General features: G+C 31.8%; 2 protein-coding genes, 3 long non-coding RNA genes and 2 pseudogenes across 12 annotated transcripts in view; 1 reads left to right on the top strand and 6 right to left on the bottom strand.

The window, feature by feature from the left end:
• LOC123199077 overlaps positions 1–26,442 on the bottom strand; it is a 112,553-nt gene that overhangs the window by 38,043 nt on the left and 48,068 nt on the right. The window contains exons 40-45 of the mRNA XM_044613907.1: positions 21,168–21,308; positions 20,795–20,860; positions 20,352–20,409; positions 20,211–20,270; positions 20,040–20,103; positions 19,889–19,952 (exon numbers count right to left, since the gene is read on the bottom strand). Coding sequence (XP_044469842.1) covers positions 19,889–19,952; positions 20,040–20,103; positions 20,211–20,270; positions 20,352–20,409; positions 20,795–20,860; positions 21,168–21,308 — 453 coding nt within the window. The remainder of the gene's footprint in view (positions 1–19,888; positions 19,953–20,039; positions 20,104–20,210; positions 20,271–20,351; positions 20,410–20,794; positions 20,861–21,167; positions 21,309–26,442) is intronic.
• LOC123199080 lies at positions 237–4,279 on the bottom strand. Of its 4 annotated transcripts, none has more exons than XR_006498177.1 (4): positions 3,900–4,278; positions 3,058–3,249; positions 2,616–2,758; positions 237–446 (listed from the first exon to the last, which is right to left on the bottom strand). XR_006498177.1 is itself a non-coding variant. In XM_044613917.1 (3 exons), the coding sequence occupies exons 1-3, from the start codon at positions 4,161–4,163 to the stop codon at positions 2,741–2,743; spliced, it is 474 nt and encodes a 157-aa protein (XP_044469852.1). In that variant the 5' UTR covers positions 4,164–4,278; the 3' UTR covers positions 2,615–2,740. The 4 variants fall into 4 exon arrangements, 1 of the variants encoding a protein (XP_044469852.1); XR_006498178.1 differs by having other exon boundaries at positions 284–372; positions 3,900–4,277; XR_006498179.1 differs by having other exon boundaries at positions 287–372; positions 2,661–2,758; positions 3,900–4,279.
• LOC123199844 lies at positions 3,772–3,851 on the bottom strand (annotated as a pseudogene).
• Positions 6,421–10,531, top strand: LOC123199082. 5 transcript variants are annotated; one of them, XR_006498181.1, is made up of 8 exons: positions 6,425–6,617; positions 6,691–6,782; positions 6,912–6,950; positions 7,055–7,108; positions 8,158–8,232; positions 9,087–9,152; positions 9,286–9,328; positions 10,247–10,531. It is a non-coding gene; the product is annotated as an uncharacterized LOC123199082 (long non-coding RNA). The 5 variants fall into 5 exon arrangements; XR_006498183.1 differs by lacking the exon at positions 10,247–10,531 and having other exon boundaries at positions 6,421–6,617; positions 7,055–7,133; positions 9,286–9,662; XR_006498184.1 differs by lacking the exon at positions 10,247–10,531 and having other exon boundaries at positions 6,421–6,617; positions 7,055–7,133; positions 8,148–8,232; positions 9,286–9,662.
• LOC123199086 lies at positions 12,708–13,033 on the bottom strand. Its single transcript, XR_006498188.1, has 3 exons — positions 13,009–13,033; positions 12,855–12,932; positions 12,708–12,771 (listed from the first exon to the last, which is right to left on the bottom strand). It is a non-coding gene; the product is annotated as an uncharacterized LOC123199086 (long non-coding RNA).
• LOC123199084 lies at positions 23,573–25,080 on the bottom strand. Its single transcript, XR_006498186.1, has 3 exons — positions 24,858–25,080; positions 24,016–24,207; positions 23,573–23,716 (listed from the first exon to the last, which is right to left on the bottom strand). It is a non-coding gene; the product is annotated as an uncharacterized LOC123199084 (long non-coding RNA).
• Positions 24,730–24,809, bottom strand: LOC123199846 (annotated as a pseudogene).

Genomic DNA, 26,442 nt, shown 5'->3' with positions numbered 1-26,442 from the left:
AATCATTCATTTATACGCTAAATGTGGAAGAGAGTACAGATTGTAAATGTTGATTAGTAGTCATGTCTTTTCACTAAAGGAGTAAAGCAAGCCCAAAACAAACTTAAAACAGCTTAAAACTTAAACCTGAACTAAAGAATGTTATAAGAGGTTTAAAAAAACAAATACACAATGCAATAATAGTCAAGACTGAAAACAAAATACTAATACGTGATGCTTTTAAAAAATTACCCATGCAAAGATTGCATTCTCTGACCACCATAACAAAAGTTGCATACTCTGAAGGAGTAGATATTATCCTTCATTTTCCATAGTTGCTTGTCAAAAAGATAAAGCTGCATACCCCAATTCCTACTTTGTGATGATTTTCCCCTGTATATTCTCCCCAAATCATTATAAATCAACCGAAAAAATAGTAAAATTTTGGTTGCACACAAAACTGCGGGCTGACATGAATAAGAAAAGATGTAATCAGAATCAACAAACAATAATTTCCTTATAAAAGTCAGGTCGACTATTAGAACTCCAATGCGAGTAAAGAGAAAAGCACTTCTTGGAGAACATAACCTAAAAAGTTTAACATAAATCAGCAGCAATTTGCAATTCGACATAGAAAGATAGAAATCAATAACATAAATCACCATCAAAATGAAAGATAAATCATACCATAACAACTAATATCACAAATGGCATTCCATATACCTAGGCTTTCTCAAAACCTTGGGCTTAAATTAACCAACCAAAGGATTTATAGCACAAATAATTGCAACAAATATATAAGCCAGCTACTCTCATCTAATATTAACCAGCTTAAGCCCTAGTAATTTACTACTAATTAGTCCACAAAAGTTTCAGCTATAAGGATTAATAACTCCTTTGTAGACATAGTTTGGCTCAAATCTAGAACAACCAATTCAAGTTTAGCTCAAAACTAAAATGATCAGTTCAAGTTTGATTAATTGATGAATAGTAATATTGAAAAAGAATTATTGGAGAAGAAGAATCTGTTGAGAAAAACAAAATTACTGGCCATAGAACACCCAACAATACAAGCCCAAACCTACATGCCTTTAGCCTAAATAATTCAAGTCATTTCTCACAAACCAGCCAAACCAACCTTATCTTGAACCATCCAACTACCGATCATCCACCTAAAAACCAAGAGCACCAAAGATTATCGAACTCCAAAATAGGGGAATCGACAAAATAAAACCAACGACATCAATTGTTTATCTTTAACTCCAAAATACAACATAACAAATGTTTTATATGAAACAACACTAGTATCAGCTCCTCCCAAGGTAAGCCTTACAATTAGCCAAAGACTGTCCTAAACTCAAACTACTTTTCTTCTTTCCGTTTACAATCTTAGTTCTTTTTTATATATACTGCCCATATGTATGTACCATACATGTTTCATAACTTTCCATTCCCATATATTTCACCAAAATAGATGAGAACAAGTGGTTTTCAAAGAGTCGTATAATATTAAGATTAGATGATAATAATAATAATTAATTAATATTGATTAATATAATAATTATGATTATGCTAGGATAGAATATAATTTAATCAGGATAATATTTATTGGGATAATAAATATTATATTCTATCCTAATAAATATTATAAATATTATATTTATTAGGATAAATATTAGGATAATAAATATTATAAGATTTATTAGGATAATAAATATTATTAGAATAATATTATTAGAATATTATGTTAATATTATTTAATTAGAATAATATTTATCTATAATTATAATTGATTAAGAGTAATATTTAAGTGAAATAAATGGTATTGGGAAGTTATGGAACATGTATGGTATGAATGAAACTGGATTGAGGAGTCCTAAAACATGTGTGGTAAGTAAGAGAAGTATGTATAAAAGGGAGATAGAATTGTAAAAGGAAAGAAGAAAATAGCCTCTGAGTTTAAAGCAGTCCAACTTCTCTTTTTGCCAAGATTATTTCAAAATGGGATATTTGTTTTGTTTTAGAGGTTCCTATCATCTTCAAATTAAAACAAAAATGAAATAATATTCTAAAGCTATTAAGAATGAGAGGCATTAGAGGGGTTTGTAAAGGCAACAAGATAGTATACAAGAAAATTTTAGAGGTTCCTATCATCTTCAAGGAATGGTACATTTTGTTCCAACTAAAAATGTTTGTCATTGGTCAACCTAAACCAAAGGTGGGTATGGATCTATTCAGTTGATCTATTCAGAATTGATATAGAGGTACCATAACTCGTGAGTAAAGAGTTCATTTATATAGCCTATAAATGTGGAAAGTAAGGATGCATCGAGCTCCCTTTCCTCTCAAAAGTGTGAACCCCTTAAACTAATAACCACATCAATTTTCTACTTCAATTAGAAATCTTTTCTAGCTTCTCACATTCTAAAATAGTAATGAAATAGTATAGCAACATCATTCACAACAACAAAACAAATATCCCTTGATTCAAGATTCCAGAGTTATATATAATTTTGAAAGTATAGCATCAAGAACCACTGAAATAAATCAAAGAAGTAATAATAATAAAAAAGCATAAAAATTAATTAAACAAAGTACATATGCTAAATGCATAATTAAGATACTTAAATTATAACCTGCACCCCTTGATTCAACATCTTATGTTCCAAACTGTATATCACCTCATCTTCTTCAGACGGCTTCTAGATTGTCATCCAATACACCTCAGTACCAACACCTCTTAATAGAAATGCTAGTTCCATCAGCAACAACAGACCACCTGAAAAAATATTACCAAAAACATAGGAAATATACCAAACAGGAAGTTTTAAGGGAGAATAGAAGGAAAGGGAGATTTTCTCATCAAATACTTCTAACCTGGAAAAATAAATTTAAGGAAACATTTTAAACATTTGTTAAATACTTCCCGTTATATATATTCAGCCACACAAGTATTTATTAGACATGGCTAAAATTTTTTCAAGAACTAAGATAGTATTGGAAGGGCTTGCTAGGTACAGCGGTGTAATGTCACCCAACCCTGTCAGCTATTGGAATAGAATGGGTATGCATACATACCAAAGGAATAGAATCCACAGCATTGACAATTGCTGATGCCAACCACACAGCAACCAATGCACCACTTCCATATAAAAGAACTGAATATGTGCATAGAATCCACAGCATTGACAATTGCTGATGCCAACCACACAGCAACCAATGCACCACTTCCATATAAAAGAACTGAATATGTGCATCTCCAGAGTCAACCTGCAAAGTATTTAATAAATCACCAATATAAACAGGTTATAAATTTGTCATTAACAAATTATAATAATAAATAATTTAAAATAATAAAATTATTCGAACTAGGTAGCAGTCTTTAAAACATGTTTTCTCAAATCATAAATACCAACTGCACCACAACAATGTTGTACATTAAAGTTCTTCGGTTAACATGCTTTTTACACACACATTTCATTGTCCAAGAAATTCATCAATAAGATAAAACCAAAAATTATAATATCCTAGATTTGATAGACCAGTTTGCATTCTTAATCATTATTCAACAGAATCAACAACTTAATTGCATAGGAGTCTATAAATCAGAAGAGCATGCAACTGCCTTACTCAAGAACTTCATAAAAAGGACAAAAAGAAAAATTTATTAACAGACGAAGTGGAAGAAAATAGTCTAGAGATAGAAAGGCATCTCTGACTAAACTTAATAGGAAGAAGCAAACAAACAAATCATTAAGAGATTCCAACAAAACCCGAAAGGAATCTTTTCAGTTGCTCGGGTAACCGCTCAGGATTAACTTTCATAAAACAATACATAGGAGCTTTCATACATTTAGAAATCATCATGGCAACCAATTTGCAACATTGGTGATGAAATTCAGAAACCCTAATGAACTCACCTTACGCAGCTTCAAGTCGATGTGGGAAGGAGAGGAAGCGCCTTTGCAGATCCAAAGTGAAGCTAGAGAAGAAACTGATCTGCAAGTATAGTTAAGTTTTGAAATTAAAAAGATCAAAGAAAGAGATACTGAGAAAGAATGAAACGGATTCAAAGATACAAAGGGGCAGGCAGGCGAAGGATATTCAGTATGTTTGGTCTGATTTAAGCACATGGAAACCATCACCAACGGCCATTTTTTTTTTTTAAATCTTATAACGGGCATAATTTCACTTCCTATATGTATCAAGTCCACCACATATTATTTGAAAAACCGAAGAATGAACATTAAAAAAAAATCCAAATCAAAGATAAAAAGCATTAATATTCCCAAACCCAGCATCCCCAATTGGGCCCACCGTATATCAATCGTTATGCATATTGAGTGGGCTTAATCTGTATGGAAAGGATGAGGGTATTAAAATCATTTAAACTAACCAAACAGTCTTAACAGAAGAGAGGGCTTTTTTTTTTTTGAAACAAAAAAAATGATAAAGTGTTATGAATTCTCATAATTTTGAAAATAGGAAAAAGATTTTTGAACTCAAAAAATGAGATATGAGAAATTAAAAAAAAATTAGAGTGTTATAAACTCTCAAAACTCTCATTAACGGTTGTTTTGATATACCCAGAGACTCAACTAAGTTTCATTTGATACTCCCATCTCAAGTAGGAAATAGAAAAAAAACCCTAACCCTACCCAAGAAGTAAAACTAAATCTAGATAACAGTAATCGAAATCTTAAAAAGTAATATTGATATTCCTCATATTAATAAGTTCAATTTTCAATCCTTACCTCTTTAACCGATCGTAACACATCAGTTTATTCATTCTATAAATAAACCTCAAGTAATAACAACAACAACTTTAGTGGAGAAAGAGATATCACAACAAACTTGGGATCTCAAAAAGGCGAACTCTCATGATCTTGAAAATAAAAGAAAGATTTTTGAATGCCAAAAAAGAGATATGAGAGAATGTGTGTTTACAATGTCGGAATAGTGCCCACATGCATATATGGAGAGACTTACTTAGGTAGTGTTAATTTGACAAATTATGTTTGAAATAAGGAAATGAGTTACCACATCAGCAATGAATATATGTCACGTTATCACATGTTTAACAGTAATTTTATTATAATTCAAAATCAACCTAATGGACATCTTTAATATTAATTGTTTGCTGATTAGCGTTAATTTTAAAAGACACAATAATCTTTAATAATTTGATTTTTAATAAATATTTTAATAATTTATATATTTAGCAAATCATATCAAACCAAGGTAAAAGAATGGAAAAGACCTTTTTACAATGATGTGATATTGTTTTAAAATTAAAAATAAAAGGCCAAAAGACTTATTCCTACCAAGGTATTGTGTAAATCCAAATTCACATTTAATAATTTTCAAAAACTTAAAATCTTATCTATGAACCAATTTCTATTAAAATGTTTAGTTAAAGTAAAAGTAATATCGTTATTTAATAATAACATTTTAAAAAATAAAAGTTTATATCATTTTCTCTCCTTAATTTAAAAATCTAACAATTTCTCCTCAAATTTGAACTAATTATAGACTAATAATAAGTCTTTGCTAATACATCAAACTTTGGGTGAGAATAAGTCTTTGCCTATGATATAAGAAGGCATCCATCATAATCAAATTTAAAAATTTAATTAATATAATTATACTCAGAATTTCACCTATTTTCAAAAATGATAATTCTAAACTAGACTTAAAAATGATAACCAACTTAAATAAAATTTTAAATTAAAAAACAAAGGTGAAAAGATTATTTTCCGCCCAAATTTTAGTAAAAGACAAATTCTTACTTATTAACATTCACAAACCTAAATATCCACCTATATGTTAAAATTTATTGTTAAAGTGAAAGGTAAAATTATTATTTAACTAAAAATATTTAAAAAATTATCACATTTGTGTCATAGGTTTAAAAATCTAACAATTTTCTCCTACCCAAGGTTTGAAAAGTTACCATTTCCCCTTTAAGTTTGTTCTCCCCTCTTCAGCAACTACATCTCCTCTTTGGCTATTGGTGTTTTCTCTCTCTCTCAACTTCTCTCTCCCTCCAATCTCTCTAGTCGTCTTTTGTCTTTGTCAACAACAAAGGAGGTAAGGAACAACGACATGAGAGACCAAAAGAAGAGAAAAACCAGGAGAGAGAGAAAATGTCGATGGGCGAAAAGGAGATATGGTCGTCAAAGAGAAGAAAAAGCCTTAGGAAAATAGTGATTTTCAAATCTTAGGTGGAAGAAAATTATTAAGTTTTTAAATTTAAGAGAAAAAGTATGATAATTTTTAATTTTTGAAAATACTTTTAGTTAATTGACAATTATTTTAATAGATGGGTAGGTCTTTAAGTTTTTAAATTTTAACGGGTGTAAATTTATTCACTAAACCTTGGCTGGGTTGGCCGAAAACAAAATCTTGTTTAGTCTCCTTCGCTCACGCTGCTTGTGAGGGTAATTAGGTCATTAACGTATTTCTAGCAATTTGATTGATCTGCCCTCCCGCAGTCCAGCTTCAGCGAAGAAAGGTTTCGCATATTATTGAAATTTTAAGTTGAAATTTTATCCATGGAAGCGAAGCGAAAGCGACGCCGACTGTGAAATGCTTTTTAAAAGTGCGTTTAGTGAATTACTTATTGGTAATACTCACAGGTATGACTGCTTTTTTACCATTTTCATGCTGCCTGCCTTGTGATTGTGTTTATGATTACTTGTTTTCGTTCAGCTGTTGGTATAAAGGGACTCGGAGCAGTTGCAGTTGCAGTGCCGAGATCCAATTGCTACGCTTTCGATAATTCCAGTCGCATTGTTGATTTTGTATCCTAAATTACTTTAAAATGTCAAAGCCAAGCATCTTGAAATTCATCCGTTGTTAGTTTATTGTATGCTTCATTTAAATTTCGGTTAAATGTTTGCTGAGGTTGTTTCACTTAAGTTGTCCATCAGAGTAGCTGGATCGGACATTATTTCGAGTATGAAGACAATGTAATGTTTTCACCTAACTTTTATAACAATGATGAGCATATGTTATTTTTAAATAAGTGCTGAGTGTCAAGAGAGTAATAAATCTTAAGTTTCTTATGCTACAGGGTGTTGATTTGGTGGTTCGATTTTGCAAAGATGTAGAGACTAGATCACAAGCGGTAGTCTTGAACACCATATTCTCAAGTGCTAAGCTATTCTGCTTTTTCTTCCTTGCTTTTAATTAACTATGCTTATTTGGCATAGATTACTTTCATAGTATCAATTGTGTAGTTGACACCACCATTTAATTGGGAAAGGATGATAAGTACAATTGCTGGGAAAGTATTTCTAGGCTTTTTATAGTTCTTTTTCTGCAACTTGAGGCATGCATGGCATAGCCTCACTGTTTTATTTTATCTACACTAATTGGTGCTTGGAAACTGATAAACTATATGGGAGCAACTGCGTTTGCATTTTATTGGTTTCATCAACCTTTTGCTTTAAGCATAGAAGTCTCAAGAAGTTGACCACTTGTGCAACGGAGCCAATGTTGGGAGGTCTCTCGCCATATCTTCCCTCTTTCCATTTTGTTTCTGTAGAGAAGTTCTCTCTGTTTCTCTATCACTCTCATCCTCTTTTAAAGAAGAAAAATTGTCGTAGGACCATGTGAAGCTAAACAATATACCTATGAGTAGAGTATGCACGCAGGCAATGTTTTTCAGAAAATTTTGTCAATTTGACCATAAAGCCAGAACTCAGATTCAGTATCCACAAGTTATAAATAAAAACTGTTATATATACTAATGAGTAATTGAAAATGTATATTTGAGTCTTTTTCTTGTCTATTTCCATCATAATGGTGAAGATAATTGTTTATGTTAGATCTGACATTGCTATTATGTGGCAAAGGATTTTTATCGATGTTTGATGAGAGCATTACTAGATGCTCAATATAGCAAAAAATTGTTGAATGGGATCATTTTGATTGCAGTGGGTATTGTCTTCATGGTGAGAGAATTTAGCGTTCTGCAGTTTTTGTTCATTGATAATGATTTATTTATGTTTAAGAATTTCAGCATTTTGATCTCTACTAAATTACTTTAAAGCTGTTTGTTCTATTAAGTTTCTATGTGTTCAAAAATAATTTCAGTTCTCTGTTTGCATTGTACATACACTCAAGTTATGTAAAAATAATTTACATTGTGTTAACATGCTCAGAATTTTGCAGGGATACATAGCTTTTGGCCGATTTAATAAGTTCAACCATTTTGTTGCTGGTTCAGGCCATGTTGACTTTGTTCAAGTAAGCTCTCATCAGACACAATTTTTGTGCTTAGTATTATTCATAAGTAGTTGACCTTTTTAGTGCAGTTTGATTTCCCATTGTGTTGTTGGTAGAAATGCCCTGATCGTTAAAGGCTTTCTCTCTGGTTGTGTTGGTGGGGATCAGTAACATCTTGATAAGATCTAAGACTGAAAATACTAACAAGAAGTATTTTAAATTCATTGAAGAAGAGAAAAAGTCAAAAGTGAAATAATATTCTATAGAGGAAGATAGGTTTGGCTAGTTTTTCATTTGTAAAACAGAAAGTAGAGGCTCTTTGGGTAAATTGCAATTCTCTTAGTGCATTTGAGATCCATTATTCCTCCAATTCAAGAAAGGAGTTAATATCCAGAATCTCATGAGTATGATAGCTAAGCATGCAGTCTGCATTAGTATGCTACCTGAAGTGCAAGAAACTGATTGCTAACAATGAAATCATTAATGATGGAATTAAATGATTATTCCTATTATTAAAAGGTTCAATCTACAAGTTTTTTGCAGTTATTTTGTGTTCACACACAGACACCCCTATATGAATTTGTGTGAAAAAAAATTGGCTTTACAACTAGTTTCAAATTGTCCCTCTTCTCTTCCGTCCATCTCTCATTTGATTTCTGCACAACACTTGAAATTCATTCCCTAAGTCCCTGGGAATTCAAGATTTTTGATTTCTCTGCCCACTGTGGTATATCAGAGAGTTTCAAGTTATTGCCAAACTCTAAACTAAAATTTGGACATATCTATGTTTTGTCTGTAAAATTAAAAATTTTCGAAGTCCTACATAATATGAGATTTGTGAAGTGTAATATATTTAAATTTCCTTGTGTTTCTAGGGGTTTTACGGTGGTGACCTTTTGAATTGTGAGTCAAGTTATGACAAGATGGGATGTACGGCTCAGGTTTGTTGTTAGGAATTGTAGGAATCACATAGCTCTATTGTTTCTTCAAATTCAATAAAGTTTATGACATTTTTTGTTGTACATCATTGTTCTAACATATGCAATTGTTGTACCTTTTGGTATGTACTTTCAGGTAAATATTATTTGCGGGAGTTGTTTAAATGGACAATGTGAAGGTTGGTAGATCTTCATTTTGAGTTTCAAATGTGCATGGAGTTGATATGACAATTGGCAGGGCTAGAAATTTTCGTTTACAGGGGTCATGGTATGAAAAATGAAATAACTGCGGGGGCATGTGAACCAAAAGGGGTATAAAAAGTATTATTTAAAAGGTTAAAATGTATAATGAAATCTACTTCTCTGTGTTCTTCTTTTTCCTGATATTTTGGGGGCTGGTGGCTCGCACTCTCTGGCCTGTATATGACCAGATGCCACCGTTCTGTGACAGTTTGACATCTTGTGAATTTCACATTGATATCACTGAGCTCTATCTTCCATTTTTTGGAGCAATTAAATAGTGTATTAAGGAAATATGGTAAGTTTTGCAACAACTGGGAAGAAAATATCTCAAAAAAAGGTTATACTACATCTTTCAACTTGTTAAAATAAAATTAAAAAAAAAACTATGAAAAAATTCAATTAAATTGAAGGAGAATGTGGCATATCTAGTGTACCATAGCTACCCTATACTTTTTTTGGGTTCTCATGTTCTGAACAAAGCATCATTTTCATTGTTGAACTTTCAAATTTAAACTTGAGACATAGCCATTCTGTCTTCATTGGTTGGGGGCTGGCAAAGAGATGGGACTTCTAACAAGGAATCTGATTATATGAAATTAGAAGATTGAAATCTGCAAATATAAATTTCTTAAATTTTCTTTTCTTGATTCTTTGGCGGGTCTTGCATTATCTAGACAAATGCTAACAAATCCTTTTGTTTAACCTAGGCCCTGCTGATTTTTTTTCAAATTTTCTTTTAAGCTGAAAACTGTTTCGTTGCATTTTCACAATATTCTAACTTCTCATGTCTTTGGTATCTTTGTTAGTTGAAGCAACTTAAGGCCTATGCTGTTATCTTTTTTTCTTTATCTCAGGTGGACTTGGATGCATTTGCGACGTTACTTATGAGTCAAATTGCAGGTCTTCTTTGCAACAAATTATCTTATATTAAATCCATTTTTTTTTTTAGATTTTAGAATTTAGATTTCAATTCATAGATTATATAAATGAATTTATTACTTCTGTGATATCAATGTTGGAATTTGGAGTTATATGCCGAAGATGCATTAGTAAGGAAATAGAGATTCTGTTTATATTTAATTTTGAGAGCTTCACAGAAAATAGAAACTTCATAATAAAGTTTTGTAAGTGCTGTTACATAGATGGGCCTCAAGCTATGCATTTGACAACATGGGTTTTTTCTTCCTTAGAATTTGGATTGTCTACTTTAGAGAATGAAAAATGTGGGGCACGAGATGGTTTTGACTTTTTTCAACTTAATAAATTAATATGTTTCATATATCTGCTTGGACCATTTCAAATTCAAAAATAATAAAAAAAAAAGGAAATGACTTTCCTCCATTATATTCTTAAAGGAATTTAAAATCAGATCCATAGCTTATTTTCAACACATATCTCGCCCATTATCTTCTTTAAGAAATGTACCCTAATTTTTCCTCTGCTCATAACTATTCCCCACTTTCTTAGTTTCTTTATCTATTTTGGAAGAGAACACTAGCCTACTGTTGTAATCTCTATTTTCAGAAATTTTATTACAGTTTCAAGGTTTCATATTAAAAAAGGAAAAATGTATTGGATAGTATCTTGTAAATATTTGCCAAAACCTCCACTATAATACTCTAGTTCATACTATTTGTTGTACATGTTTGTTCTTGTCACATTTGGTATACCACAAACAAAATAGTATAATATATAAAATAAAACTATATATACAAATATTGTATGCTAACTTATCCATTTAAACTGTATGGTAACATATGATTGGGTGATACGATTATTTACTTTTTACCTTATTTTAAGATCATATATTGTCACGTTATTTTGTATGAATAAGTTTGTAAAAATGTATATATAACATTACTCTAATATATAATTGAAGGGTTAGTTTCATATGTCCCTCCCAAAAAATAGCAAGGGTTCAACAACCCAATGATTTTTTATAACTATTAGATACCCCTTAAATTATGCAAAACCTCCTTGAAAATATTCAAAAAGAAAGATCCTAAATAAAGGTGTTAGGCCTAGGGTAATTTACGAATTTATTAAAAATTATGAATATTATAATAGGAGTCTAATTAGAATTTAAATTGAGTAAATAATATTACCAGTTAGGTTTTTAATGCAACAAATAGTATGGTTTTGAGAGGATTAGGATCAACATTAGAGAATCTAATTTCAGCATAATGTTGTATTCTAGGAAGTGGAGCACCACTATTAATCTTTTGGCAAAGCATAAGAGATATTGGGTTACCAATTGTAATTGATATCTATTCAAAATAATTATTCAATTCAATCTACACAAATTCAGTTTATTTCAATTCAATTCAACAAGTTGGGGATTTCAATAGAAGGTGTATTTACTAGTTTCAAAGTTTGCTAGGTTGCTTCAAACTCTCAAGGCAAATAAAATTATCCATAATTAAATGGAAAGAACACTTCTTAAAATTGCTCCATTCTTAATCTCCTAAAAACAACTATTAAATAAGGTTCAAAATACAACATTTTGTATTCAATTTACTAACTAATCACCCTAATCTTGAACAATGCCTATTCACCTCATAAAAAACCCTAAGAGCATACCACCAACACCCAAAAAGCAAATAATCAAAGGAGAGGCCAAAAATGAGAGAGAAATCATACAAGAATCACAGAACAATGCTCTAGAAAACATGTTCTAGGGCTCCATGCCCAAAGAAGACAAGAAAATTAGCTTGAGATTCTCATATAAAGCTCTCTCAAGCTAGAAACACTAACAAAATAGGGTTTCTTTAGAATGAAGAGGAATAGTAGAACTCTGGATTACACTAATTCATGGTAGACCAGCAATATTGTTAATCATAGATTGACATTTACAAATGCAACTAAAGAGATCTAACCAATGCAAAGTGATAAAGACAACTGAGAACACAATAATGGTGGTGAGAGTAGTCACAACTTATAGTGACTAATACTAAAACAACAGTAGTTGAATTTTTGCTGTAGGATTAGGGCTTATTCCTATTAAATCTATTTTATTGGTCAAATTTAGAACTCGAACTTTGATAACTTCTCCATTAAACCAAGTGAAGAACAATAGCATGTTGATGCTTCAACAAACTTGAGAGCGCTGGTTGATGACAGTCATAATCTGGATGCAATAATAAATAATATTTACCGGTAACTTTACAAAAAGAACAAATACTACCTCACTTTGAAAACTCATGGCTATTGCAATATATATGGCAGAAAAAAACTACATTTCATAATATGATGCCACTAACATGCACTATACAAAGAAAACTTTCAAGAATAATTGTTTGATTCTTACAAGCATGATGCCATTGTCATCAGCAACCTTGCAACCAGACATTATAAATGGGTCCCTCGAGTCCTTGTGAACCTGAAAGTAATTATTAGGAGTTATAAAGGGCACACACATACGTAAGACATATAGACATATAAGAAATTGAATAGGAGTTTTACAATCTTGCTCTCTTCGGTCATGCTGGATTCATCAATGGAAAGAGTGTGACAAGAAATTAAAATTCCAACAGCAGGGACCTGGGGATAGGGTTAAATTGCAGGATAAGTAGTGCATACTTAAAATTTATTTAAATTAAGATTGGAAGTCACTTACCTAGTCAGCAAAGTTCAAGGGCATTTAATAAATTGTCAAATAAATAATGTACATTCTAAGCCATTTAAATTAAAGATTGCAAACCACTTACCTAGTCACCAATGTTGAGGGGCACAAGATCACCAACAATAACATCACATATTTAGACTTCAATTCTTCTACCACCTCTAATGACCTAAACAAGTACACATATGAATATTAAAACTAAAGAAAACAATATCCATCATCAAGAAGTGTATTAGCAATTAGAAATTTACCTCCATATATTTATTTCTCTTCTCCTCATTAAGGCTTTGGAATTGGAGAGATTGTCAATAATCGCTTATAGTTGAAGAGGAATAAAGTAGTAAAGTTAAATGATATGGCCTATTAAAACTAAATATACAAATAATGAAGCCCTTGAATAGAGTACAGTACATAATTCAAGCACGACAAATTCTTCCAAACTTATCCCTTATGTGTCAAATAGACAACAAACTTGATTAGACATATGCACTTACTCATATCTAGTCTACAACTAATTCAATGTCCTCATCCTTATTTTGGCTTAGTATCACCCTTATCCTTATACTTGAATCTATATATGATACCAGTGAAAGTTTCATACTCCTAATCTTGAAAGCATCCATGAACTCTTATTTGATACCACTTGTGTAAGATTTTCCTTTTCCATCATTAGAGCTAATGTGCCTCCTTATCTTGACTTGCAATCCTTCTTCTTCATTTACTTGATGTTTGCATCCTTAAGTTATTATAAAATCATAATGGGCTATTTTCTGTTTACAAACATTGAATTAATTCAACGTCTTCATTCTCATTTTGGCTTCGCATCCTTCTTGTCCTTTTACTTAAGTCTCTGTTTGATACTAGTGATGGTCTCATACTTCAAATCCTAAAAGCCTAAACGAACTCTTTTGTCTGCAACCTTAAAACTCATAACGTATCTTCATGTTGGCTTTGTATGTGTGTCCTCACTTTTGTATTTCTACTTACCATTCGTTCAAGATTTTCGCTTTTTATCCTAAGAGCTAATGCGCCCTCCTCATCTTGGCTTGCTATCTCCTCATACTTGATGCTCGCGTCTTTATATTATTATAAAATGTCTGTGGGTTATTTTATTTCTACAACCTTTGAGTTAATTCAATGATCTCATCCTCATTTTGGCTTTACATCCTCCCTCGTCCTTCTTCTTGAATCTTTGTTTGATACTAGTGATGGTCTCATACTTAGTGACCTAAAAAGTCTAGTAATAGTCTCATATTTCCAGACTGCTTGTCAATTTCCCTAAAAGTCTCTATGTTAGTTTCCCTACAAGCCTCTATGAACTTATCTCTTTGCAACCTTAAAGCTAATATCGAATCCTTATCGTGGTTTCGTGTGCATATCCTACTCACACCCTTATTTACACTTGTGCAAGATTTTCTTTTTCTATCATTAGAGAAAATGTGCCTCAATATCTTGACTTGCAATCCTTCTTCTCTATATACTTGAAGTTCACATCCTTAAGTTATTATAAAATCTTAGTGCATTATATTTTGTTTACAACATTTGAATTAATTCAACATCCTCATCCTCATTTTGGCTTCGTATCTTCCTTGTCCTTTTACTTGAATCTCTGTTTGATACTAGTGATGGTCTCATACTTCAAATCTTGAAATCTCAAATAAACTTTTCTCTCCGCGACCTTAGAGTTAATGCCGCATCCTAATCTTGGCTTTGTATGTGTGTCCTCCTCACACTTTTATTATTCTTACTAGTTTTGCAAGACTTTCCCTTTCCATCCTTAGAGCTAATGTAACCTCCTCATCTTGGCTTTTTACCCTCATTCAAATTTGATGTTCGCATACATTATTATAAAATCATAATGGGCTATTTTTTGTCTATAACATTTGAGTTAATTCAACATACTAATCCTCATTTTGGCTTCGTATCCTCTTTATTCTCATACTTGAATCTCTGTTTGATACCAGTAAAGATTTATACTTTAAGTCTTAAAAGCCTCCATGAACTCTTTTCTCTATAGCCTTAGAACTAATGTCGCATCCTCATCTTGGTTTCGTATATGTGTCCCCCTCACAATTGAATTTTTGCCTACCACACATGCAAGATTTTCTCGTCCCATCCTTGGAGCTAATGTAGTCTCATCATCTTAACTTGATATCCATTTTCTCCACATACTTGATTTCTTGTCAGTTTCCCCACAAGAGTCTAACATCTTAACTTAGACCTAACATCGCATCCTTATCATGGCTTCGTGCGTATCCTACTCACATCTCTATTTAAACTTGTGTAAGATTTTCCTTTTCCATCATTAGAACTAATGTGTCTCCTTATCTTGACTTGCAATCCTTCTTTTCCATATACTTGATGCTCGTATCCTTAACTTATCACAAAATCTTAGGGGGGTTATTTTTTTTTTACAACCTTTGAATTAATTAAACGTCCTTATCCTCATTTTTGCTTCACATCCCCCTTGCCCTTTTACTTGAATCTATGTTCGATACTAGTGATGGTCTGTTACTTCGAATCCTAAAAGCCTAAATAACTTTTCTCTCTATAACTCTAGAGCGCATATCACATCTTCATCTTGGCTTTGAATGTGTGTCTTCACTTTTGTATTTCTACTTACCATTCGTGCAAAATTCTTGATTTCTATCCTAAGAGCTAAAACGACCTCCTCATCTTGGCTCGCTATCTTTTTTCTCCTCATACTTGATACTTGCGTCCTAACATTGTTATAAAATCTTAAAAGGTTATTTTATTTATACAACGTTTGAATTAATTCAATGGCCTAATCCTCATTTCGGCTTCACATCCCCCTTGTCCTTATTCTTGAATCTTTGTTTGATACTAAGATGGTTTCATACTTCATGACCTAAAAGCCTAGTGATGGTCTGATACTTCTAGACTGTTTGTCAGTTTCCCAAAAAGCCTCTAGGTTAGTTTCCTTAAAAGTCTCTATGTTAGTTTCCTTACAAGCCTCTATGAACTTATCTCTTTGTAACCTTAGAGCTTATATCGTATCCTCATTGTGGCTTCGTGTTCATATCCTACTCACACCACTATTTTCACTTGTGCAAGATTTTCCTTTACAAAACTTAGTGGCTTCGTTGAATTAATTCAACATTCTAATCCTTATTTTCGCTTCGTATCCTTCTTGTCCTTTTACTTGAATCTCTGTTTGAAACTATTGATGATCTTATACTTCGAATCTTGATAGCTTAAATGAACTCTTCTCTTTGCAACCTTAGAGCTCATATCGCATCTTTATCTTGGCTTTGTATATGTGTCCTCACTTTTGTATTTCTACTTATTAGTCATGCAAGATTTTCACTTTCAATCCTAAGAGCTAATGCGACCTCCTTATCTTGGCTTGCTATCCTCTTTCTCCTTATACTTGATGCTTGCGTCCTTATATTATTATATAATCTCAGTGGGTTATTTTATTTCTACAACCTTTGAGTTAATTCAATGACCTCATCCTCATTTTGGCTTCATACCCCTTGTCCTTATTCTTGAATCTCTTTATATACTAGTGATGGTCTTATACTTTTGGACAACTTGTTAGTTTTCGTAAAAACCTCTATGTCAGTTTCTCTACATGCGTCTAGGAACTTATCTGTTTGCAATCTTAGAGCTAATAGTGTATCCTCATCGTGGCTTCGTGTGCGTATCCTACTCACACCTCTATTTCCACTTATGCAAGATTTTATTTTTCCATCATTAGAGCTAATGTATCTTGACTTGCAATCCTTCTTCTCCATATACTTGATGCTCGTGTCCTTAAGTTATTATAAATTCTTACTGGACTATTTTATACTTACAACCTTTGAATTAATTCAACGTCCTCGTCCTCGTCCTTATTTTGGTTTTGTATGTGTCATGCAAGATTTTCTCGTCTAATGCTTAGATCTAATGTGGTCTCCCCTTCTTCAGTTGATATCCTCCTTCTTGTCATACTTAATGCACTCATCCTTACAATCCTTCTTGTATAAAACTCAGTGGGTTATTTTATTTTTACAAACTTTGAGTTAATTGAATCACTTCGTCCTCATTTTGACTTCGTCCTCATTTTGGCTTCGTATCCCCCTTATCCCTATTCTTAAATCATGGTTTGATACTAGTGATGGTCACATACTTTGTGTATTTTTTATATGTCTGTACAATCTTTATCACTATTTTTTCATTATACAATTTTAGCCAAAAATTTATTTTAATACATATTTACCCTTGTCTTCGACTCTAACAACCTAAGCAAAATACATCTGTCTACTCTTTAAAACCATGCACAAAAAACATTTTAATCCGAGTTTAGATCCAAATGCTACTACTTATTTTACGAAAAAAAATCCATCAAATTAAATTGAATCTATATTTTTTTGTTCAAACTGCTGGAAAAAAAGAAACTGTAAAAATTTAGAAAATTTTCATGGGGTAGGCCAAATGGTAGGTTGGCCAGCCTACCATCTTATTGTGAAATTGTTAGGTCAGTTTACCTAGGACCTGACCTATCACTTATTTGGTGTAAATTTTTGGTAGGGCGGCCAACTTAGCACCTGGCCTACCACTTAAAATGTGGCAGGTCGGGCCAGGCCTCAAACCGACCGACCTACCTGACATACCCCACAAAAATTTTTCAGATTTCTACGGTTTCATTTTTTTCTAGAGAGTTGAACACAAAAATATAAATACGACATAAACTAAAGTATTTTTTATATTAAATAAAAATACAATTGATCAAGAATCAACAAATTAAAAGAGCACAAAGTGAAAGATATTTCACTGTTAAAGGATTTTCAAATTTCTAATGAAATAAGAGCATTTAGATCTATACTTTCTTAGAATCCAACTTAGATTTTTGGCTAAAATTGTATAATAAGAAAAATTATGATAAAATTTTATCAATCTTTAAAAAATTGTTTAAACTAATTTTTTCTTTTTCCCTATCTATACTTAGAGCAAATATGGCACCTCATCTCGACTTGTCGTCCTCCTACTACTCATACTTGATGGTCATATCCCCTTGTCCTTACACTTGAATTTATATTTAATACTAATATAGATTGTGTCCAAAAAGCCTAAATGAACTTTTCTCTCTACAATCTTAAAGCTAATGTCGCATCCAAATTTTGGCTTCGTATGAGTGTCCTTCTCACACTTGTATTCTACTTACCTATCGAGTAAGATTTTCCCTTTTCCATAGAGCTAATGTAGCCTCCTCATCTTGGTTGTTTACCTTCCTCCATATATTTGACATTCAAGTAAATTATTATAAAATCTTAGTGGGTTGTTTTCTGTCTACAACCTTTGAGCTAATGTAGTCTCCTCATCATGGCTGTTTATCCTCCTCCTTATATTTAACATTCGGGTAAATTATTATAAAATCTTAGTGGGTTGTTTTCTGTCTACAACCTTTGAGTTAATTCAACGCACTAGTTCTCATTCTGGTTTCATATCCTCTTGGTTCTCATGTTTGAATCTTAGTTAAACATCCTCGTCCATATTTTGGCTTTGTATCCCCTCTTGTCTCTATACCTAAATCCCTGCTCAATACTAGTGAAGGTCTCATGCTTCACTAGTGGGTTGTTTTCTGTCTACAACCTTTGAGTTAATTCAACGCACTAGTTCTCATTCTGGTTTCATATCCTCTTGGTTCTCATGTTTGAATCTTAGTTAAACATCCTCGTCCATATTTTGGCTTTGTATCCCCTCTTGTCTCTATACCTAAATCCCTGCTCAATACTAGTGAAGGTCTCATGCTTCGAGTCTTGAAAGTCTAAATGAACTCCCAACATCCTCCTCACAATTGTATTTCTACTTATCGATCGTGTAAGATTTTTCCCTTTCCATCCTTAAAGTTGGCTTGTTATCAACCTTCTCCACATACTTGATGTTCGTGTAAAAATAATTGTTTTTCCTTATAAATATATCACAAACCTAGTTGTGTGAAACTTTTTACCTAACTTGACAACATCCAAAGTAAAGGACAAATGCAAAATGTGATGAAAACTAATCAACTAGCAATGTGAACCTTACATAGTTCGAAATAAAAATAATTGCTCTCCCTTATATCATAAACCCAATGGTGTTAACCTAACTAACTAGCAATGAGCAAAACTTGATGTTTAAGAAACATAATTTTTATTCTTGAACATAATTTGTTAGAAAGGTCTCTCTCATTTTTCTTGTAGTTAAATCTCAAATGTCGCTTCCACATCTTCGCTCATACGCTTGTCCTTCTTACACTTATATTTCTACTTAAAGTTATGCAAGATTTTTCCCTTTTTATCTTTAGAGCTAATGTAAATTATCATAACTACCTAAAAAGCTAACATCACTAGCTTTATATGTTTTCTACAATATCTCCTTAAAATTAAGCTACAGCAACTACATAAGTTAATCCTTTCACCTTACACCATGGGGATTTAACAAGCAAATTCAAAAGTTGGCATAACACCACAAGAAAGCAACTAATGTCGGAAATAACAAACAAATAGAATAAATTACCTCCTTAGAATAAATTACCTCCTTAGTTCTGGATTCAAGACTTTCTGCCACCCATGTAACCACTGTACATCTGTCCAGTCCTTGAAACATTCTGCTGAAAAACACAAACTACAATTAAACCATGTGTGTATATATAAAAGAATAACAAAGAATCAAGAGCAAAACACACAAACTTCAATATTCATACCAAGAGATAGCAAAACACACAAACTTTCATATTCACACCGTGTGTATATAGACCTTGTGTGTACAGACCAGTCCCTGAAACATTCCGCTGAAAAACAGACAAACTACAATTAGACCATGTGTTTATATATAAAAGAATATCAAAGAATCAAGAGGTAGCAAAACACAAAAACTTCCATATTCATACCAAGAGATAGCAAAACACCCCATGCGTAAGCACTGTACATTTGTCGAGTCCCTGAAACATTTTGCTGAAAAACACACAAACTACAATTAGACCACGTGTGTATATCAAAGAATCAAGAGATGGCAAAACACAAAAACTTCCACATTCATACCAAGAGATAGCAAAACCCCCAATGCGTAAGCACTGTACATTTGTCGAGTCCCTGAAACATTTTGCTGAAAAACACACAAACTACAATTAGACCATGTGCGTATATCAAAGAATCAAGAGATGGCAAAACACAAAAGCTTCCATATTCATACCAAGAGATAGCAAAACACACCATGTGTAAGCACTGCACATTTGTCCAGTCCCTGAAACATTCTGCTGAAAAACACACAAACTACAATTAGACCATGTGTGTATATAAAAGAATATCAAAGAATCAATAGATGGCAAAACACAAAAACTTCCATATTCATACCAATTTTCTTCCGGTTCTTTCCCTTGAATCATTGAAGAGTCTTCCGCAATATCTCATCCTGAACATATAATAAAATGCCATCTTGTTAATAAAAGATAAAATAAAATAGAATTGAACAGTTTGTGTACATGTGTAAATATAATAGCCCTTGAAGTTAAAATATCATTAGCAGTTATACGATGAATCATCTCAAAAATAAAGCTAATATGAATGGTACAAAATCCTGATGCACTATAAAATATGAACGCTAGTATAGTTTCATGGTCTCTCTCTTATGGCATCAGATTGAATAGTCATTATGTGCTACAAAAAGGCAACATGCCATGAAGCCAATATTTTATATCATCATAAGATCACATAAAATAAAATTTTTGAATCTCAAGGAAGATGGAAGGACATTGAAAACCTAAAGAAAGGCAAAAAAAGCTATAGATAGAAAGTACATATTCACCTCTTCCAAAGTCCATTGCCCTTTCGTGGAACGCCCTGTAGGGCCACCAGTAGTCCTCCTATAAAAGAATTAATATAATGTCAGGATTATAATAATAACAACTTACTGATTAGTTTACTTACAGAATTATAATATCAGGATTAAAATCATTCATTTATACGCTAAATGTGGAAGAGAGTACAGATTGTAAATGTTGATTAGTAGTCATGTCTTTTCACTAAAGGAGTAAAGCAAGCCCAAAACAAGCTTAAAACTTAAACCTGAACTAAAGAATGTTATAAGAGGTTTAAAAAAACAAATACACAATGCAATAATAGTCAAGACTGAAAAAAAAAAACTAATACGTGATGCTTTTAAAAAATTACCCGTGCAAAGATTGCATTCTCTGACCACCATAACAAAAGTTGCATACTCTAAAGGAGTAGATATTATCCTTCATTTTCCATAGTTGCTTGTCAAAAAGATAAAGCTGCATACCCCAATTCCTACTTTGTGATGATTTTCCCCTGTATATTCCTCCCCAAATCATTATAAATCAACCGAAAAAATAGTAAAATTTTGGTTGCACACAAAACTGCAGGCTGACATGAATAAGAAAAGATGTAATCAGAATCAACAAACAATAATTTCCTTATAAAAGTCAGGTTGACTATTAGAACTCCAATGTGAGTAAAGAGAAAAGCACTTCTTGGAGAACATAATCTAAAAAGTTTAACATAAATCAGCAACAATTTGCAATTCAACATAGAAAGATAGAAATCAATAACATAAATCACCATCAAAATGAAAGATAAATCATACCATAACAACTAATATCACAAATGGCATTCCATATACCTAGGCTTTCTCAAAACCTTGGGCTTAAATTAACCAACCAAAGGATTTATAGCACAAATAATTGCAACAAATATATAAGCCAGCTACTCTCATCTAATATCAACCAGCTTAAGCCCTAGTAATTTACTACTAATTAGTCCACAAAAGTTTCAGCTATAAGGATTAATAACTCCTTTGTAGACATAGTTTGGCTCAAATCTAGAACAACCAATTCAAGTTTAGCTCAGAACTAAAATGATCAGTTCAAGTTTGATTAATTGATGAATAGTAATATTGAAAAAGAATTATTGGAGAAGAAGAATCAGTTGAGAAAAACAAAATTACTGGCCATAGAACACCCAACAATACAAGCCCAAACCTACATGCCTTTAGCCTAAATAATTCAAGTCATTTCTCACAAACCAGCCAAACCAACCTTATCTTGAACCATCCAACTACCGATCATCCACCTAAAAACCAAGAGCACCAAAGATTATCGAACTCCAAAATAGGGGAATCGACAAAATAAAACCAATGACATCAATTGTTTATCTTGAACTCCAAAATACAACATAACAAATGCTTTATATGAAACAACACTAGTATCAGCTCCTCCCAAGGTAAGCCTTACAATTAGCCAAAGACTGTCCTAAACTCAAACTACTTTTCTTCTTTCCGTTTACAATCTTAGTTCTTTTTTATATATACTGCCCATATGTATGGACCATACATGTTTCATAACTTTCCATTCCCATATATTTCACCAAAATAGATGAGAACAAGTGGTTTTCAAAGAGTCGTATAATATTAAGATTAGATGATAATAATAATAATTAATTAATATTGATTAATATAATAATTATGATTATGCTAGGATAGAATATAATTTAATCAGGATAATATTTATTAGGATAATAAATATTATATTCTATCCTAATAAATATTATATTTATTAGGATAAATATTAGGATAATAAATATTATAAGATTTATTAGGATAATAAATATTATTAGAATAATATTATTAGAATATTATGTTAATATTATTTAATTAGAATAATATTTATCTATAATTATAATTGATTAAGAGTAATATTTAAGTGAAATAAATGGTATTGGGAAGTTATGGAACATGTATGGTATGAATGAAACTGGATTGAGGAGTCCTAAAACATGTGTGGTAAGTAAGAGAAGTATGTATAAAAGGGAGATAGAGTTGTAAAAGGAAAGAAGAAAATAGTCTCTGAGTTTAAAGCAGTCCAACTTCTCTTTTTGCCAAGATTATTTCAAAATGGGATATTTGTTTTGTTTTAGAGGTTCCTATCATCTTCAAATTAAAACAAAAATGAAATAATATTCTAAAGCTATTAAGAATGAGAGGCATTAGAGGGGTTTGTAAAGGCAACAAGATAGTATACAAGAAAATTTTAGAGGTTCCTATCATCTTCAAGGAATGGTACATTTTGTTCCAACTAAAAATGTTTGTCCTTGGTCAACCTAAACCAAAGGTGGGTATGGATCTATTCAGTTGATCTATTCAGAATTGATATAGAGGTACCATAACTCGTGAGTAAAGAGTTCATTTATATAGCCTATAAATGTGGAAAGTAAGGATGTATCGAGCTCCCTTTCCTCTCAAAAGTGTGAACCCCTTAAACTAATAACCACATCAATTTTCTACTTCAATTAGAAATCTTTTCTAGCTTCTCACATTCTAAAAATAGTAATGAAATAGTATAGCAACATCATTCACAACAACAAAAAATAATAAGAATAGAGATAATCCTCTTTCTGCCATAACATGGACACAAGATTCCAGAGTTATATATAATTTTGAAAGTATAGCATCAAGAACCACTGAAATAAATCAAAGAAGTAATAATAATAAAAAAGCATAAAAATTAATTAAACAAAGTACATATGCTAAATGCATAATTAAGATACTTAAATTATAACCTGCACCCCTTGATTCAACATCTTATGTTCCAAACTGTATATCACCTCATCTTCTTCAGACGGCTTCTAGATTGTCATCCAATACACCTCAGTACCAACACCTCTTAATAGAAATGCTAGTTCCATCAGCAACAACAGACCACCTGAAAAAATATTACCAAAAACATAGGAAATATACCAAAAAGGAAGTTTTAAGGGAGAATAGAAGGACAGGGAGATTTTCTCATCAAATACTTCTAACCTGGAAAAATAAATTTAAGGAAACATTTTAAACATTTGTTAAATACTTCACGTTATATATATTCAGCCACACAAGTATTTATTAGACATGGCTAAAATTTTTTCAAGAACTAAGATAGTATTGGAAGGGCTTGCTAGGTACAGCGGTGTAATGTCACCCAACCCTGTCAGCTATTGGAATAGAATGGGTATGCATACATACCAAAGGAATAGAATCCACAGCATTGACAATTGCTGATGCCAACCACACAGCAGCCAATGCACCACTTCCATATAAAAGAACTGAATATGTGCATAGAATCCACAGCATTGACAATTGCTGATGCCAACCACACAGCAACCAATGCACCACTTCCATATAAAAGAACTGAATATGTGCATCTCCAGAGTCAACCTGCAAAGTATTTAATAAATCACCAATATAAACAGGTTATAAATTTGTCATTAACAAATTATAATAATAAATAATTTAAAATAATAAAATTATTCGAACTAGGTAGCAGTCTTTAAAACATGTTTTCTCAAATCATAAATACCAACTGCACCACAACAGTGTTGTACATTAAAGTTCTTCGGTTAACATGCTTTTTACACACACATTTCATTGTCCAAGAAATTCATCAATAAGATAAAACCAAAAATTATAATATCCTAGATTTGATAGACCAGTTTGCATTCTTAATCATTATTCAACAGAATCAACAACTTAATTGCATAGGAGTCTATAAATCAGAAGAGCATGCAACTGCCTTACTCAAGAACTTCATAAAAAGGACAAAAAGAAAAATTTATTAACAGACGAAGTGGAAGAAAATAGTCTAGAGATAGAAAGGCATCTCTGACTAAACTTAATAGGAAGAAGCAAACAAACAAATCATTAAGAGATTCCAACAAAACCCGAAAGGAATCTTTTCAGTTTCTCGGGTAACCGCTCGGGATCAACTTTCATAAAGCAATACATAGGAGCTTTCATACATTTAGAAATCATCATGGCAACCAATTTGCAACATTGGTGATGAAATTCAGAAACCCTAATGAACTCACCTTACGCAGCTTCAAGTCGATGTGGGAAGGAGAGGAAGCGCCTTTGCAGATCCAAAGTGAAGCTAGAGAAGAAACTGATCTGCAAGTATAGTTAAGTTTTGAAATTAAAAAGATCAAAGAAAGAGATACTGAGAAAGAATGAAACGGATTCAAAGATACAAAGGGGCAGGCAGGCGAAGGATGTTCAGTATGTTTGGTCTAATTTAAGCACATGGGGACCATCACCAACGGCCCTTTTTTTTTTTTTTAAATCTTATAACGGGCATAATTTCACTTCCTATATGTATCAAGTCCACCGCATATCATTTGAAAAACCGAAGAATGAACATTAAAAAAAAATCCAAATCAAAGATAAAAAGCATTAATATCCCAAACCCAGCATCCCCAGTTGGGCCCACCGCATATCAATCGTTATGCATGTTAAGTGGGCTTAATCTGTATGGGAAGGATGAGGGTATTAAAATCATTTAAACTAACCAAACAGTCTTAACAGAAGAGAGGGCTTTTTTTTTTTTTTGAAACAAAAAAATGATAGTGTTATGAATTCTCATAATTTTGAAAATAGGAAAAAGATTTTTGACCTCAAAAAATGAGATATGAGAAATTAAAAAAAAATTAGAGTGTTATAAACTCTCAAAACTCTCATTAACGATTGTTTTGATATACCCGAAGACTCAACTAAATTTCATTTGATGCTCCCATCCCAAGTAAGAAATAGAAAAAAAACTTTAACCCTACCCAAAAAGTAAAACTAAATCTAGGTAACAAGTAATCAAAACCGTAAAAAGTAATATTGATATTTCTCATATTAATAAATTCAATCTCTAATTTTTATCTCTTTAACTGATCACAACACATCAGTTTATCTATTCTATAAATAAACCTCAAATAATAACAACAACAACTTTAGTGGAGAAAGAGATATCGCAACAAACTTGGGATCTCAAAAAGGCAAACTCTCATGATCTTGAAAATAAAAGAATGATTTTTGAATGCCAAAAAGAGATATGAGAGAATGTGTGTTTACAATGTCTGAATAGCGCCCACATGCATATATGGAGAGACTTACTTAGGTAGTGTTAATTTGACAAATTATGTTTGAAATAAGGAAATGAGTTACCACGTCAGCAATGAATATATGTCACGTTATCACATGCTTAACAATAATTCTATTATAATTCAAAATCAACCTAATAGACATTTTTAATATTAATTGTTTGCTGATTAGCGTTAATTTTAGAAGACACAATAATCTTTAATAATTTGATTTTTAATAAATATTTTAATAATTTATATATTTAGCAAATCATATGAAACCAAGGTAAAAGAATGGAAAAGATCTTTTTACAATGATGTGATATTGTTTTAAAATTAAAAATAAAAGGCCAAAAGACTTATCCCTACCAAGGTATTGTGTAAATCCAAATTCACATTCAATAATTTTCAAAAACTTAAAATCTCACCTATGAACTAATTTATATTAAAATGTTTAGTTAGGGTAAAAGTAATATCATTGTTTAATAATAATATTTTAAAAAATAAAAGTTTATATCATTTTCTCTCCTTAATTTAAAAATATAATAAT

The sequence above is a fragment of the Mangifera indica genome, chromosome 16, assembly GCF_011075055.1.
Source record: "Mangifera indica cultivar Alphonso chromosome 16, CATAS_Mindica_2.1, whole genome shotgun sequence".
Taxonomy (NCBI): domain Eukaryota; kingdom Viridiplantae; phylum Streptophyta; class Magnoliopsida; order Sapindales; family Anacardiaceae; genus Mangifera; species Mangifera indica.
This window is presented reverse-complemented; position numbering and strand designations above follow the sequence as displayed.